At 40.2% G+C, this 17,164-nt stretch overlaps 1 protein-coding gene across 2 annotated transcripts; it reads left to right on the top strand.

Moving 5' to 3' along the window:
• The first annotated feature begins 6,769 nt into the window (after nt 1-6,769).
• Nucleotides 6,770-16,024, top strand: nfil3-5 (nuclear factor, interleukin 3 regulated, member 5). Of its 2 annotated transcripts, none has more exons than XM_030134140.1 (2): nt 6,770-7,068; nt 12,041-16,024. In XM_030134140.1, exon 2 carries the CDS (start codon nt 12,600-12,602, stop codon nt 14,475-14,477), a length of 1,878 nt encoding a protein of 625 aa, XP_029990000.1. In that variant the 5' UTR covers nt 6,770-7,068; nt 12,041-12,599; the 3' UTR covers nt 14,478-16,024. The 2 variants fall into 2 exon arrangements, with proteins under 2 accessions (XP_029990000.1, XP_029990007.1); XM_030134147.1 differs by lacking the exon at nt 6,770-7,068 and adding an exon at nt 7,607-8,808.
• Nucleotides 16,025-17,164: the final 1,140 nt, after the last annotated feature.

Raw genomic sequence — 17,164 nt, 5'->3', positions numbered from 1 at the left:
AAAACATCATCTTAAAACTACCTGCTGTATGGATCTTACAATATGATTTAATCCACATCACATGGAGACAAACACTTAGAGTCGGAGTAGTGTGTAGTGTAAAGCAGAGAGTATGCATACTGTTTGGCACAGTCGGAAATGCACAGGCTCCGGTTGTTAATGGTTTTACAGATACATGTTCAAGAATCACTGTTAGTGCTGAAGCATCCAGAAAAAAAGCACAACACTGTGCAGCAGCAGAAAACAAAATGGACATGTTTCAGGGTTGGGCTTTGCAGTTTTTATTCTAAAGGAGACACAGTCATTAACTTGAAATAAAAATACATTTAAAAGCACCACACGCTCCTGCGAAAGATAAGAATTCAGCGCGGAATTTCAATGTTACCCACTCTGACCCGGTGCTCTAATGCCCCTAATCTGTCATGATGAACATAAAGGCTTTAAAAAAAACACACATTCAGATTCTACACATAAAACTGGAAAGAAAATATATTATGAGACTTGAGACTTTGAGACTTGTTTTGTTTAGTACTTATTATATTAGTACTAATTTATAACTGCAGATAACTGTGGATTGAAATACTTCCTTACAAAGCGCAACAACATCCACAACTGACCCTTACAAAGTACAACATCTCCTTACCTACAGCTGAGGACACTGTGCTACCTTTTCTAACACAACAATTACGCTCATAGACACACCACATGGCCATGTTTTATAATGCTCTACCACAAATCATTGTAAATTAAACATTGTGGTGTTACAGATATGACTATACCAATAAATTATAATTTTTCAGTGTAAGGATTGACCTTTATATTCTACAGACCCCAGCAAAAATCATATTATTATTATTATTATTATTATTATTATTATTATTATTATTATTATTATTATTATTATTATTATTATTATTACTTCCACCAAGGAGGTTATGTTTTTGCCGGCGGTGGTTTGTCTGTCTGTTTGTCTGTCTGTCTGTGTACAAGATAACTCAAAAAGTTATGGACGGATTTGGATGAAAATTTCAGTAAATGTTGATACTGGCACAAGGAACAAATGATTAAATTTTGGTGGTGATCTGGGGGAGGTCGGCGCTCTCTGAGTGCTTTTCTAGTTTAGTATATTTTCATTGAAAATCAAATTGAAGAATTATCATTTCCACTAAAATTTTGATGCAAAATCACAATGTGATTTTTTCTTTTAACCCTCAAAACCAAAAGCATCTACTGATCTCAAAAACATCTGAAACACTAATCTTATCAATTTCTGTAGATCATTCAGGTAAAATGCAGTTTTCCAGTTTTTCAGCAGCATCAGATGTGTTTGGTTTTTTTTTCAACATTCAGAGACTGGGCAATGAATGTGGAAACTTTGTTCTGGAACAATGATTCACCAATATAACCCCTGTAGTTTGACGAATGACAGTGGTTGTAGATGTTTATTTTAATGTTTGCTGTATTTTGCTGAAATGGTCACATTTCTTCAGTTTTCTCTATTTTGATATAATAACCAATGAATTTACTCTGAGCTTTTATGAACATCTACTCAATCAGTGAATTAGATATAGGAAAATACAGGATTTTCACTGAAAAATGCAACGTGCACGAGATAATTATAATAAATGGTGATAAATCACTTTGGAATGGTTAAATGTAAAGGGAAAATTACAGAAATAGTTTTGGAGGCCTATATTGTGGTTTAGTCTTTTGTTTTTGCTTCCCTTATGAAACTGTTACAACTCACCTCAGCATCTGTCACAACCGAGCCCAGTGGTGAGGTAACAAAGCAACACCACTTTCTTGCAGAGGTGTGAACTCGTACCCATTGAGGGTTCTTTGTGTAAAACCTTGAGATCTGCGGCTTAAAAAATCAGGGTTAGTATAATATAGAGTGTCCTCTACATTTGACAGAGAAGGGAATGATGTCCTCTAAAGTGACATTGGTGAAATACTATCACTAAAGAGTACAGTACTTGAAGAAAAGGCTAAAGATATATTATTGAAATCATGACACTTGCTTTGCAAAAATCTTAGTCCATCATTAGCTTTGTTTTCTGGGGTTGAAATGAGCATACATATTTATTTCTCATTCTCAAGTGTTGAATGAAAACCTGGCATAAAACATCAGAAAATTAATACAATAAATCTCATATTGGGTTAAAGACATATTAAGTGCAAAGGGAGGTCACACTAAATCCTACCACTTTGGTTTAAAGAAGCTGTTTTTTTCCCTGAATCTTTTGCTTTTAAAGCTGCACGTACTTCAAATAAATCCAAATTTTATCTTAATTTATACAAAGACTGAGAAATGCGTATGTGGTCATAACTTTACTAAACCACAAACCTTATGTGTTCCTAGGACTGTATGTGATATACACTTTGATGCTGCAAATGTTCATCTGTTTTTCAACACATGGTGAACTGAACTGTGGGGGTGGGTGGGTGTCGGACAGTGCCAACGGGGGGGTGGTAGTGGGGTTACATGGACGGTGAATGGATACAGAGAAAAATGAGCCCTTGTGTGAGTCATCTATCACGTCAGCAGAAGAAAAGCTATTTTTAGCAGTGAGGCAGCTGCAATGGAAACTGATTGGCCCAGAAAGAAGTAAAGGATACAGGTTTGGAATACATGAACCCCTGAAAAGTATTGAGATACATTAGGAGAGCCGCAGGGACCCAGAGAGCAGCAGAAAATACACTATATTCCTTAATTTTTGCATGAAGATATCATCATTTTGAGATAAGGTCATTAGTCATCATTTATGTTTATTAGTTCTATTTTCAGTATTGCTATTGCTCTTTACTAACACTGAGTGGCGCCATATGCATCTATCTCTATGGCTCAGCTGTGCCTCATTCATTCATTCATTCATGCACTTACAGCAGTGTTACTACAGAGGCTGTCTACTCCTTTGTACTTATTGTAGCGCCACATGCTGCACAGATGAGCCCAGATATGATTTCTTGGTGCAGGTGCAGTGCTTTCACCCTCAAAGGTTCTGTACTTTATTCACAAAATGCAAAAATAAAGCAGGAACTACATAAGAAATTATTGCTAAATGCTCAGTGGGAAAAAAAAAGGCCATGTTAAACAATCAGGTCAAAGAGGGGACATCAGATCTGTACAGGCAGCAGTAAACAGGCTTTCTCTGTCCACCGCCACCACCACAACAACAACAATAAGCGTGCCCATGGGGGAGGGTCTTTTGTCTGTGATCAATTTTCATCCAGCTCTATAACACCTCACCACTCTCTTTGCCATAAGCCATAGGAAGCAGTGAGCGAGACCGGTTGCTAGGCAGGCACCACCACACCACAGTTGCCAAGGGAATGCCTGCATGCAAAGGCAGCTGGAGAAATGTTGGGGGTTGGTGGTTATAATACTGGTGGACTGGTGGTGGTGGTGGGGGGAGGAGCCAGACAAGTTCAAGGCCACCGTTTCCCCAACATGGTCTAATGGTGGTGATGGTGGTGGTGGTGTGTGTGTGTGTGTGTGTGTGGGTGTGTGTTGTGAACAGGCACATGCATGTGGTTCGAGACAAAGCAGGGGGAGGGGATGCAAGTGGGAAAGTGGGTTGGAAATGGATGTGTGTGTCTGATACTAAACAGGAGGACTGACGTAACTGCACATAAAAATATGGCAGTGATGAGGACTACAGGCTTTGTGGGATAAAGGAAATACTCCTAAGCAGATAATATACTTTCTTTTCTTCTGCAAATGAACAAAAGTACCCCCAAAAAAAAGTATTATGTCGCGCAAAAGCCACTAGTAGGTTTATGTTTTTATGAGGTTATGATAATCAGACACATGCACAACTGCATTTTTTTTCATGGGAAGGAGGTAATACTAAATCTATGCCTTTTGCCTGTTGAAGTAATTCAGTTCTGATTTTTTTGTGTGTGTGCATGTGTTTAATACTATACGTATTTCCTGTATTAGCATGTTGTAAAGAGACAGAAAAAAAATTATAATGAAAGGATTTTTTCCTGCTTTGAGGAATAAAAGGCATTTCTCCTTTTTAATCATGAAAATAGAGGCTTCTTTTCCATTTTTAAGACGTCATATCAGAAAGAATTGAGTGAAAGAGAAGCCTGTGAAGGAATTATTTCTCATCAAATACAAACGGAGAGTAAATCCTAGTTAATTTAACAACAAACACATTTTTTTGCAGTGTCCGTAAATGTGTTTTATTCAGCCTTATGCCACCCTGCTGTACTAATTTATTTTCTTCTGAGCCCATGTCTTCATTTCATAAAAGACCACACACAGGGAAGGGTTGTACAAAAATATTTTACCATACTATACTTGAATTGAATATGTATTATCTCTCTTATTCTGCCTGTCACTATACAATAAGCATGAATAAATAATGAATTAGTTAAAGGCCATAATGAAAAACTTGACAGATTCAGCAGGCATTGTCGTTTAAGTAATGCAAATGTATTAAATGTGGAAGCAAAAGGTTTAACAGTGCAGAGTGCTCCAAAGGCATGCACTGATTCATCCACTCATAATAAAAATTGTTTGTCCAAAACCTATTAATGTGCATTTACAGCGGAGAGTCAGGGTGGATGCACTTGATGGGTTCATTGGAAATCAATAATTCACCAGAGAGATTTTGTACTCACAGTTATAAAGATGCAATTAAACAATGGAATTTTCATCCAAATCTGCTTCCCTTGTGTTGATTCTACATTTATTCTCTGGTTTTAGACTTTACCCATAAAGACCCAAATAGCCATTGGTGACCAAAACCATCTACTGATCTAAACTGTTAAATACTTATTGATTCACTAATCCTATCAATCTATGTAAATAACTGGTATAAAATATAGTTTATCATCTTTTCATGCTCACCAGATATGACCCATTTGGACGTTCAGAGGCTTCATAGTTACTGTAGAAACACTGTCATCTTCTACAGCATTGATTCACCAGTGAGTTGGATCAGTGACAGTGGGTGAAGACACTTGGTTTTATCTTCAGTTATTGATACATTTTACTGAAACATCACATTGTCTTCAGTTTTTTCCCTGTTTTTTATGTAATAACCACTGAATTTACTCTGAGCTTTAATAAACATTACATGATCAATGGATTAAGCATAGGAAAATACCTAATTTACACTGAAAAAAACGCTAAATACAGAAGATAATAATATAATAAATCATGATAAATCACTTAAGAAAGGTGAAATAGAGAGGAAAAAGTGATTTGAGAACTGACGCCACGATGTAAAAAAAAAAAAAAAAAAAAAAAAAAAAAAAACATTAAAAAAACCTGTAATATTCTGGCAGCAGGGGTGCTGAAAAAATACTGTAAAATAACAGAAAATAACCATCTCGTAAAAATATGGTAATTTTCCATAATTAAAATATAGTTTTTTCCCTTACTTTACATGAGATTTTGCATATTTTTTTTTGACTTTTTAATGTTTAATAAAGAATATTTACATGCATTAAAACAATCAAATTGCCTATAAATATATGTATGTAAATACTTTTCAATGAGACTAAGTTATACAATCCACTGATAAAAACTGTATTTGGACAGTTTATCAGTGCTTATACATGTGATACATTCACAAAAATACATTTATTCAACATTTTTGTTGTGAAACCTCCTGTAATTACACAAGATATTTGTCAATTAACAAACAACTCTTGTTAAACTTACAGAACAAAAACTTCTTTAATGGTTAATTGTCAGTAATTTTATCTCATTTTATTTTATTTTTTACAGTATTAAACTTTAAATTAACAGTTTAATCTCATGAATAAATATTTGTGAAATTATGATACATTTGCAAATGTATTTTAACTGTTTTTTTCTGTGAAAAAAGAAAAAAAAACTCTTTTTAAAAAATGAAATTTTTTGGTAATTCACAGTCACAGTTTTTTCATGTTATTTTACATTTGACGTGTAAAATCCCAGTCTATTTTTGTCATTTCATTGATATTTTTCTGTATCTTGAAAATACAGGAAAAATCTGTAAAATAAACAGTGAAAATTCTGTTAAATTACAGATTTTTTTTTTTTTACAGTACAAAGTAGCACTGTGTCTTTATGGGTTAAATATCTATCACGACAGGCTTCAGCCTAATGAAGAGAAAAGCTGTTCACCAAGAATTACATCTATCTATCTATCTATCTATCTATCTATCTATCTATCTATCTATCTATCTATCTATCTATCTATCTATCTATCTATCTATCTATCTGTCTGTCTGTCTGTCTGTCTGTCTGTTATTTTTTTACATTTTTTCCAGCATGTCCTCATAATTTGACCTGCTTACATAACCCCAGCACATATTCTTCAAAAATCCAGATGTAATATTCACAATGTGAGTCCCACTGAGGGCCCCTTCCCTCTGCTCCAGGAGACTTTATCTATCTTTACTAAATGATCAAAACACCTCACACCGAGAGAGGGAGAAAAAAAAAACTTAAAAGACTAAAGAAGAGAATGTAACCCACAGAATGACTCATTGACTAGAGGGGCTCAGTTGAAGGACATACTGTTACAGGCTATTCCTGGACCTCCTCTGTGAGTCTAAGGAGTCCGTAAACAACTCTTAAGCCTTTTATTATAAACTTAACCTGTCCCGATAAACAGGGTCCGGGTCCACATGAGGGTCTGGGTGGAAACCTGAGGAGGGCGAGAACACAGCGAGAAGGACACAAACACACGCGCACGCTCGCGCGGAGAGATAGAGGACAAAAACGTGACTAGGCAGCCTAAGAGCTGTTATGCAACCGCTGACCTACTAACACATATTTCTCGAAAGGGAGCCGGAGAAACTGGAGCAAAGTGTCCGGCAGCGCACAACAAACGGGCAAACCCGAGCCGACAGACAGAAACAGCATCACCCCGACCCAGTGACTCAAACACGACTGAGCCGAGCACCCGCGAGCAGGAAAAGTAGTTTTGGACGCATTTTGGAGGAGGTTTCTACTGAAGGGAAAAGGGGAAAGAAAGGAGGAAACGGGAGCGAGACTGCTTTGCTTTTGTGTCGTGGAAGCCTGGATGTGTGTTTTTTTCAACGCCTCCAGGACACGGAAAGGTATGTTTTGACTGAGCGGGAGCGGTTTTACGCATTTTTCTCCGCTTTCTGTCTGGTTTTTGTGTGCTTTTTATGTTCTGTTGGCTTTGTGTGCATGTCTGCGTTGTGTGAGTGTGTTGGAGGTGAGGACATGATGCTTATGGCCGGTCATTGTTCACATGGCGACTACCGGCAGATCCGCGCGGCAGTCCGTGACTTTGAGACGTTCGGGGCCGTTTTCGGGTTCATTAAACGCAACACTTTTTTTATGCTAAAACGCCACTTTGTCGCCAGCTCGTCGCGTTTCGACACTTTGTTATTGATAGGGAGGGCGGTGGGAAACTGGAAAAACGTGGTTCGCCGTATCCCACATTATGTGCTCAATGTCAAGGCTTGGTAATTTCCCTCATGGTGGTGTTTTCCAGGGAATGGGGGCAGCTGTGTTCTCTGCTTCTTACGCAGACACATTGTATGGCTCCTGCACGTGGCGTACAGCTTTCTGTATATTGTTTATGTGGAGGTCATCAAACCATTCTTGACTGGTATAATAGGTAATTCCCCTTTGTGGCTGCACAGGTGACAGAAAAATAGACATTTCAATATTACATCTAATTATTGCCAGATGTATTGTTTATTATGGCGCATTTTGACTGAATCAGGCTCAAACTCAGAAAATTTGGACCACAAAGAAAAAAATCACTGCATTTTTTTAACATGCAAAAAAGCCTAATATTGTTGTAAATAGCAGGGATCTCTACATAAAATGTGAAACCTGCCTAAAAATGCATATAAATGCACTATAAAGCTAATATATTGCGATTTTATTAATATTTCTTCTTCTCCACATGTGCACAGGCTTTTGTCTTCATGTTACATCTTCAGTGTGCAATAGATGTCAGTGTTCAAAAGCTCAAACCATTAAAACAAAGACAAAAGTCTATTTTTCCAAAGTAAGTCACTGGTTGATTCTTTTTTATTTGCGAGGTGTGTTAAATAAAGCACAGCAGCGTCTTTGCTTTGAGCCAGTTGGAGGGTATGACATAACCAGCACACAGCAGGGAGAGGCAATAAACAGCAGCTCTCTCCTGGGACACACAGGCCTAATTGATTCCCGTTCGCACCCTGCGCTTTTCTCCTATCATTCAACCCACACAGATCCACGGACTGTTCATTTCCAAAGCAGAAAAGATGTGTACGAAGTCTGCAAGTAGCTGCTTATTTGCACTCATGCTGCTGAAATTGGCCTTTGAAAAATGCTTTTATCAGTGATGTTACGCAGCTGCTCAGTGTCTCAGAGCTATTTTTAACTTGATCAGTCTTTTTCCATGAAGAGGAAAAAGCAGAAGTGAGGTTTAGCTGTGTAAAACCACATTTTTTTGTGTGCCAAGATCCTAGTGAGGTCTTTGTGCATGACACTGTTGTGAAATTACAATAACAACTCAAAAACATCCAGGATGTGATGCAATGCATGGAAACCCCTGTCTGGCCAGGCAGGCAAGAGTTCTGGTGAGCTCTTGGTCCGCCCCATTGCCAGCTGGTCTGGTTTCAGGGCGGTCTGGATCACACTGTCCTAGCCAAGTTGCTGAATATAGGTCAAACCTGTATCTGGGTGAGGACACACATGAGGTATACAGGGTAAGCTGTGGACTACTTTAGCCACTCTACTTTTTGCTCTGAGGAATACAAGACTGCATATCCTCGCAGACTTTTTCAAACTTCAGCCACTTGTTCCAGTTTTCCTACTTCTGTGGCTGTTAATCAGTAAGTGTTTTGCGATGAACCTTTGTCACTCTGAACAACACTTGCTGCATGTTTCAGGAAATGTGACTTAACCAGAAAAGATAGAAGATATCTGTCACACTCTAACCCACTTTTTAAAACATGTACTTCAACACATTTGTGACCTTTTATTTATTGTATTGTATATTATTGTATTATGATATTAGAGATAGCATTCATCAGTGCAGGCAGATGCATTGTTATTCACTAAGTAAAGACTCTAAGACTGACCTGGAATGTCTGGATTCCAGTCTCCTATAGTTTGTTTCTTGACACAAAGCCATGGGGCAAAATGGAGGCCCCTAACTGGGGCCCCTCCACGTGTGTGGTGTTGGATCACTTAAAACATGGAGGAGGGGGAAAGGATCCCATGCGTTACACTCACTTGCCTCAGAGGGGGTTAGAGGTGAAACATTCCTCCCTGAGCAGCAAGTGCTTAGGAACACCAAATATCTGACGCAAACTACTGTCGTGGCACTGAATCATTCTTTGTAATCGGAAGATCTGAACAGAAACCCTTGCACAATGTTCCATGTTGGATGTGGATGTTTTTTTCTTTTTTTTTTCTTTGCTTTTAGTCAGAGCACACAGCACACACTGAGAAAGAATGGTAAAAGGGCTGATTGCGTTACATCAAGAGCCAGTAACCTGTAGCTTCTCCTGCCATGTAATATGCATGTGTTACACAAGCTTTGCTCCGAGACCAGCAAAATTCAGAGCACGTACGTTACGAGTAACAGCAGCCCCTCCCCATGCAGTCCTGAGAGAGGCTGTTATGTGTGAATTTGGCTGCAGATATGGGTGTGTGCTCTGACGTCAATGCTATCTTCCTATTATTTTTCTTCTGCCACTGATGCATATTGTTATGTGCTGCATAGGCAGAAGGTTTCTAGAGCAGGGAGGAATTAATGCTGTATGAAAATCACTGGGGCTTTTATAATCTCATTTATAGGCTGATGACGTATTCACGTTTGTCTCTTTTATTCCTCCTCGCTGCAGTCTGTAAAATTCCTCTCATTTCCACCAACTGAATTCCTTCTGTCACCCCATCCCTTTTCGGTTTCCTCCCTCCCTCACCTCTTTCTCGCTCTATTTTTAGAGTGCACTCTAATACTCTCTTTCCCCTCTCCTGCCCTCCCTCCCTTGCAGTCCCACTGACCTATTTTATGGCGCACCGTCAAAGACAGTAGGAGTGTTTACTGCTTAGCGTTGTTTCTAGGTCAGTGGGACAGCGCAGACGTATGCATGCCTCCTTCCAGCCCGCCTTTGTTTCATGCCTCTACTTGAAACATCTTAGTAAAAAATGTGTATTTAATAGTTAAATCACATAACAATACACATAAAAGCTACAGTAAGGCTCCATAAAGTGAACTTGGTAGAGTTTTATTCAAGCTTGATTCCTTCCTTTGGTCCATGTGTGTAGAGGCTTTTGTGCTTACGTTACGTCGTCACCTTGTAATAGATATCTGTTTCCAAAGGTCAGAGCAATTAAAAAATATCACTGGGTCAGTCAGTTGTACTCGTGAGTCCTGTTAACAGTTGAGCGTCTTTGTTCAGATTTCATTTTTTCTGTTTGCAAAAATGCAGTGACATATTTTTTCAGATTTACAAGAAGAAAAAAGTGAACAGAAGCATTAAAGGGGTCACGAGTCTGCAAACAAGATGTAATTTCACTATGTGCAGTGGTGGATGTTCACGTGTTGTGTCATGTTAAAGGTTGTGTCATAAATTTGCATGACTGAATTTGTGCTCAAGGATAGCATGAAGTCCTTTTTGTGTCTTTTTAATCACATGATAACATAATAATTAAGACTTATTAGTATCCTTAGCACAAAAAGGGAATGGTTAATGACTAACAGAAAATAATATTGGTATCAAAGTCATATTAAAAACACTGGAATCATCACAGAATTTCACTTCTGAATTTGCACTGACATACCTCCTGTTTTGTAAGCTAAAACATGAATAAAAGTAGAAACCGTTATGAATATTTGAGACAAATGACTAATAAGAACATCTGACATGTGAAATGTAAAATTTGTGTTGTGTTTAACTGTTTAATTCACTAACTATTGAGAAGGAAAAATGACAGAGGAGGCGAGGAGTCATTGTGACCTACAGGCACAGTGACCTAGATTAGTACTTTCCCTCTGTGTGTGTCATAACTGAGTTCTTCATATTTGTAATAGACTCCGGGGCAGGTTATTAATTACAGCATATCAAATCTGTAATGCAGTGCAGTGAGGGAAGCAGGCAAATCATAACTAAAACAAGCAGATCTATTTGTTACATAACACAGCTAGAGTGCTGAAAAACATCCGTGTGTGATGCATTCAGTGCTCTTGGTAGCGCAAGACATGCTGGGCGGGGAAGGTTTCCTGCAAAGCTGCAATGTTGACACCACATATGGTTGTTCAGCAGTTTGTGCAGTTGTGTAATTTCAAACAGTGAGATGGCTACCAGAGCAACTGAGAATTCTGCTCACCGTCCCTCATAGAGACACAGTCTGACAAAGATGTGACCAGTGGTTTTAGTGTCTGAGAGAAATCAATTCAATCAATTCAGCCATTTATCACTTTTAAAGGTATTCATTGGTCATATTTGAATCCATCATTAAATTAAAAAAAAAAAAAAAAAAAAAACGAAAAAATAAGTAAAAGCCGGAGAAATTAAGACACAAACTACAGTTATATATTGATTAGAAAATGTGAAGATGTATCAAAGTGTCCACTAAAATGGTCTAAGTACTAAGACTTTTATCGGTTGGTCTCTGCAGAGCTGGCATTAGGCCTCAGTCCTCATTATGTGACTATGACACCACTATGTCTTACACAACAGCTCTGCAGCAGCAACAGCAGCAGCACACATGCTCTATGTTTGGTCATCACTTCTTCTTCCCAACTGTTCTGCTATCCAAGCAGTGTCAGTCTGTGAAGTCAAAAAAAACAAAAGAAAGACAAACATTGACTAACTTTGCCGAGGTTTCATCATGGCTTTGTTCTGCAGGTTAAACTGAAATAAACTTTGATGCCTCACAGCTTCCACAATGTGAATCGGTGTTAAAGCATTGTACTACAGTTCATGAATCTAATTAGACTAAAGTGAAATGTAAATACATGACCTAATGGACTGCAGTGAGTTTTTTTTTAACTGATAATCTAACTCTTTCCCCTCTCTCTCCCCATCCCTCTGTTTCCCTGTCTCCATAACCCAGTTAGTGGTCAGCAAACAGCAGCGCTGAATCTGGATCCTCGGGGAGCCCTGAAGCAGACGGACTGACCTACATCCTCTAAAACACTGAGAGAAGCAGGGCAGCAGCCTGACAGGAATCAGAGCTCTGCTACAGATTGAGGAGGAAGCTGATAAACTCAAAAATCACCTCCAGTGAGACTCCAGAGACTCTTTGATCCATTTGCCAAGGAAGCCGGGAGACTCATTGCTCAAAATACTGACTTATTTCTTTTTTTAGCTTTTGTTTTTTTTCTTGTTCAAAACACTAGTTCAATGTCTGAGGTTTTTGTGGAGTTCCATCTCTTTTTAATCTTCTTGGCTAATTTGGACACTTGAACAATTTGATTTAGAAAAATAAGTAACAGAAATCAATGAGGCTCTCCCTTCGACAAGCACAAATACCTCATCCAGAAAGTTTTTCTGATCCTGCAACCTAGGTCAAACTCCTGAGTAATTAATCAATTGGCTCATATAGTTAGACTTCTTTCCCTTTCCCCTTTGCCCTTTGCCAGAGTTATAATCTGGCCCTCAGCCAATAGAAAATGGAAAGTCTGGGTCTACACCTCTCATCCACCAGCAACAAAAATGCCATGGAGGTGGACAGTTTTTCCACGTACGATGGGAATGCCCCATCCCCTCCTCCTGAAAATGGAGCACGGATCAGCCGCCAGGTTAAAGGTGCCAAGCCCTCTGTGACCTCCCGCCGCAAGCGGGAGTTTATTTCTGATGAGAAGAAAGATGCTTCCTACTGGGAAAAACGGAGAAAGAACAATGAAGCAGCCAAGCGATCAAGGGAAAAGCGACGCCTCAATGACATGGTGTTAGAGAACCGGGTCATGGCGCTGAATGAGGAGAATGTCCGTCTAAAAACGGAGCTTCTTCAACTCAAGTTGCGCTTTGGCCTCATCAGCACAGCCTCCTACATGGAGAAGAGTCAGCAGATTTCCAGCAGTGCAGCTGCTGCAAACACTGGTAGCACTGGAAGCAACACTAATGGAACCCCCAACAGTAATGCCTACCTCTCAAGCAGCGGCTACTCCAGTGCGTCGCAGGTGATGCTGAATTCAGACTCCTCTGAGACGGAGCAGTCGAGCCGTGGTGATTGTCACAGCATGCTGCATAAGTACTCTCCACGGGGGTCTGTGTCTGACATGTCAGATGGCTCCTCCAGAGACAGCCCTGAGCCCATGGGTTACAGCATCAAGAAGGAGCCCTCAAACATGGAGATGGCCAGACTGGAAATCAGTGGGATTCCTAATGGCATTCCCAGTGGGATTCCTAATGGGATTGCCAATGGGATGTCCACTGGCTCTTACCATGGCAGCCACCCTGCTCTGGTTTCTTCTCACCAGCAGAGCACCTCATTGGCTGACAGTGCTGTGGACTATCACCACAAACAGCAGCAGCAGTGCCTCATGGACGGCTCCAGCCCAGTTCCTCAGGCCACCTCTGCACAGAGGAGTGTCATCTTGTACCGCTCCAGCAGTGGCTGTTACCCAATGGAAAGCCAGAGGCCGGAGGACCAGCAGTCCCAACAGAGCCGACAGCTGCAGCACTCCTCCAGCTCCAGGTTCTCTGACAGCTCAGTGAGCATTACTGAGGTGGCAGAGAAGCTGGAGCGGACCAAAACCCTGGATTCACCACAGTATGAATACACCAATGGTCACGCTGAGTCAGAGGAGCTGCAGCAAAGGTATAATCTCAACACCCAGCAGCAGCGAGAGAGACATCTTGGGCATTACTACCATGGACAAGAAAACAGGCTTCAGCACACAGAGAACCACCAGAACCCTTTTGCTCCTGATCTAATCCACAACACTGAGGAGGTCAAGTCCTCCTTCTCACAGCACAATGGCTACCTCAACACCTTGGATGAAGAGCCTCCAGTGCTCACTTATGAGGGAGGTCCCCGAGCTGACGGTTTTTACCAGGAGAACTCCTCCGGAAAAGACACCTCGTCCAGTGACGGGGATCCTCGTAGCTCGGACAAGGAGGGCTCCACAGATGATGAGTCTCCTTCCTCGTCATCCTCAGACATCAGCAACTACCACCAGAAGACAGCGGGCGCCATCGGTTCACATGGTGAGTGCCAAGCCGAGGTCAAAGCCACCGCTCTGCCCCACAAGCTTCGCCTCAAGTACAGAGCTTTGTCTAATGGAACATCAGGAGCTCAGGTGGAGGCAGTGGCCAGCACCTCCATGTCAGCATCCCCCTCTCCCACCCTGCCCCAGCATCCCTACTTGGCTTTACCCAGCAACCTTCACAGCAGCCAGATGGGTGGGGAGAGCAAAGAGGTGGAGAATGAGACTGAGTATCCTGAAGAGGTCAAACCTCAGGTGAATGAGAGGGTGGACGTAAAAAAGGAAGGAGGGAAAAAGGGATCCAGTGGAGGGCGTGGTGGACGCAAGAGGCGTGAATAAGGACAATTGGGAGCAGTTTAAGCATTTTCCTGTCCTGTCTCTTCAGCAGACAACTCACATGAACACTTCACAAGACTGAAAAGAAGCCAGCGGTCTGTGTGATGTGTAGTTAAGATGTGATTTCACCATCAACTCTCACTGTGTCTCCTCCCCTTAACTCTGTCCTACCTCCCGCCTCAGCCTCTGATCAGAATACTACATCACCTTACAAGGGAGGGAATCCAATGAAACTCTCCAGGACTGCAGTCTCAGACATTTCCCATGTGGAAAATGTACACATTATTCAATTGTTTCATTCTTCTAAACTGCCTTGGTGGCTTACACGTCTACTGTGGCATTATGGGAAAATTCCTTCAACCAAAGAATTCACATCTCTCTTTTAGCATGCCCCCTTTTGACACACACATTCTTCCCTCCCTCTGTATCATTTAATCCTGTGCCCTCACTTTTGAAGCACTTAGATTGTATATTACTGTGACATATAAATTTGCATATATGGATTATATATTTTAAGAAGAAAAATGTGGCAAAAACAACAAAAATAAAACCGTGGGATGCAGAAGTTGTAGACTTAAAGTGATTAGCTTGTTCATGTCGAGACACCTTGTACAGTCGGTCCTCTTTGTCTAGAAAATGCCTCAAAGATATTGTTTTTTCTGAAGTATGAGCAACAACTTGTAAAACAAAACAAAACAAAACAAAAAAAAAACAGAGGGTACACTTTTGTTATTGCGACCGTGATCCTCATTCAGGTGATCTGAACTCTTACACAGCATCAAGGCCAGTTATTCGCATATCAGTCAAGGCTATGCAGTCACGCGTTTGCTGTTGGCAAAACCTGACAAGCACAAGGCGAGCCTCGTTTGCCAGCCATTCAATGAAATCAATACAGCTTCATTTAACAGACGAAAAAAGTGTCTGTCTAATAAATGAAACGGCTCTTCAGTCACAACCAGCAAAGCTGCTCTCTATTCATACGGTGCCTCTTTATCGTTTGTCCCTTGTCCCCACACAGGCCGATCTCTTTAACGCTCCCACTCACCTCCGCACTGAGTTGTTTTAGCTCCAGTAGCTGCAGTAGTTCACACAGTCTGTAGAACTGTTTCACTTCCTGGTGCCTGCCTCTGGCCACTATGTATAAATGTAAAGTTGTCTCTTAATCTCTTGTATACTGCTGTCATTATTTTATTATTATTTTATTAATAATGTTATTTTCTACTATATGTGGTTATTATTTTGGCTATTATGTGTATTTTTCTGTCATCCTGTTGTGTCAATTTGCTCTATGCTCTTCCTGGTGTGCAGTGTATTTACCCATGCTTCCCTATGCCCTGGTTACCATTTGTACTCTGTGTTATTGTATAACCTGTTGTTCGCCGAAAAGGCTTTACAAAAGAAACGGAGAAAAAAAAATTGAATAAGGCTTGTCCAGAAGTGATTATGTATTACTATACTTCACATGGATATGCAAAATGGTTACAAAAAAACACTCATTTTTGATTGTGAACATTTCAAAATGAGGAAAAAATAAAAGGTTGTTGAATTTATTCATCTCTTGTGATGTTTTTCCAGGTTTTGTGGAGACGTGGTGCTTTTCAGCTTTTGTATTCATTGCATTTAGTTGATTCAGTGTTGATATGGTCAGTTCAGCTCAGCCAAAGCAGCTACACGGTTGCAGAGACGGAGATTCACTGACATAAAACATCAGAACAACATTCAGACTGTGTGGGGCTGGATAACTGCAATAAATTCAACCTAGCTCTGAAAAGTCAATATTTTATAAATGGGACTCCTTTTCCTGAAGAACTCCTTCTAGTTCAAACATAAAAAGACTGAGCTGAGACCATGTGGCACCTTAATTTTTATAAAATCAATGGACATTTATTTGGACACAAAAAAAAAATCTACAGGCAAATTGCTGAATGTCTGCAGGCACTCAAGGTAGAAAATTATTGTATCAAGGGGTCAAAACCACAATCCTCTTGACTAAAAAGGATTTTAACCTTTTCTAACTCCAGCTGAAGAGGGCTGGAGAAGTATGTCTGAAAACATGAAGCAAAGACTGTATTAAAACATTTAAAAATAGTTTCAGTGCAGTAATACACTGTGAAAGTTTAATTAAAATGAATGCTACAAAAACAGGAACATTCCTATAAATAAAAACTGAGATGAATTACCAAGAAACATTTCAACACTTTCTTATCCGGATGTCATGTAGTCCGGTCTCTTACTGCTGTAACGCAACAGTCCAAATAGATTAAGATCTAGAAAAGTCACAGCATGTATCAAACCACAACAAGCAAAAAACGAGTTACACAACTGTCTTGGGAGGAAAATACAACAGTTTATGAACGCTCTGTACAGCAGCCTCCATCTGACCCTGCTGTTAATGGAACAATAGCTGAAGGGAACAACCAGTTGGCATGGGTAGAGCATGCCACTGGCAAAGGGCTTACATAAGACTCATTACAGGGAGGGAGGGAGGGCGAGCCTATCAAATGCAGAGGTGTTGCAATTTCAGAGAAAAGATCGAGTTTGTGAGAAACCCAGCAGGATGGCAGCTGTAATCTGGATATGTCAACAAGACACGAAAGTCTTCAAACCACTTGTGAACATGTTTTCATTTGTAAAATCATATCGCAGGTTAAAAATCTGCGATTTGTGGTTGAATTCAGATGCAACCGCAA

This window comes from Sphaeramia orbicularis, chromosome 1, assembly GCF_902148855.1.
Source record: "Sphaeramia orbicularis chromosome 1, fSphaOr1.1, whole genome shotgun sequence".
NCBI classification, from domain to species: Eukaryota; Metazoa; Chordata; class Actinopteri; order Kurtiformes; family Apogonidae; genus Sphaeramia; species Sphaeramia orbicularis.
This window is presented reverse-complemented; position numbering and strand designations above follow the sequence as displayed.

Excerpts from the sequence above, each read along its gene's own strand:
- nfil3-5 (XM_030134140.1), top strand. The coding sequence starts at position 12,600 with ATGGAAAGTCTGGGTCTACACCTCTCATCCACCAGCAACAAAAATGCC.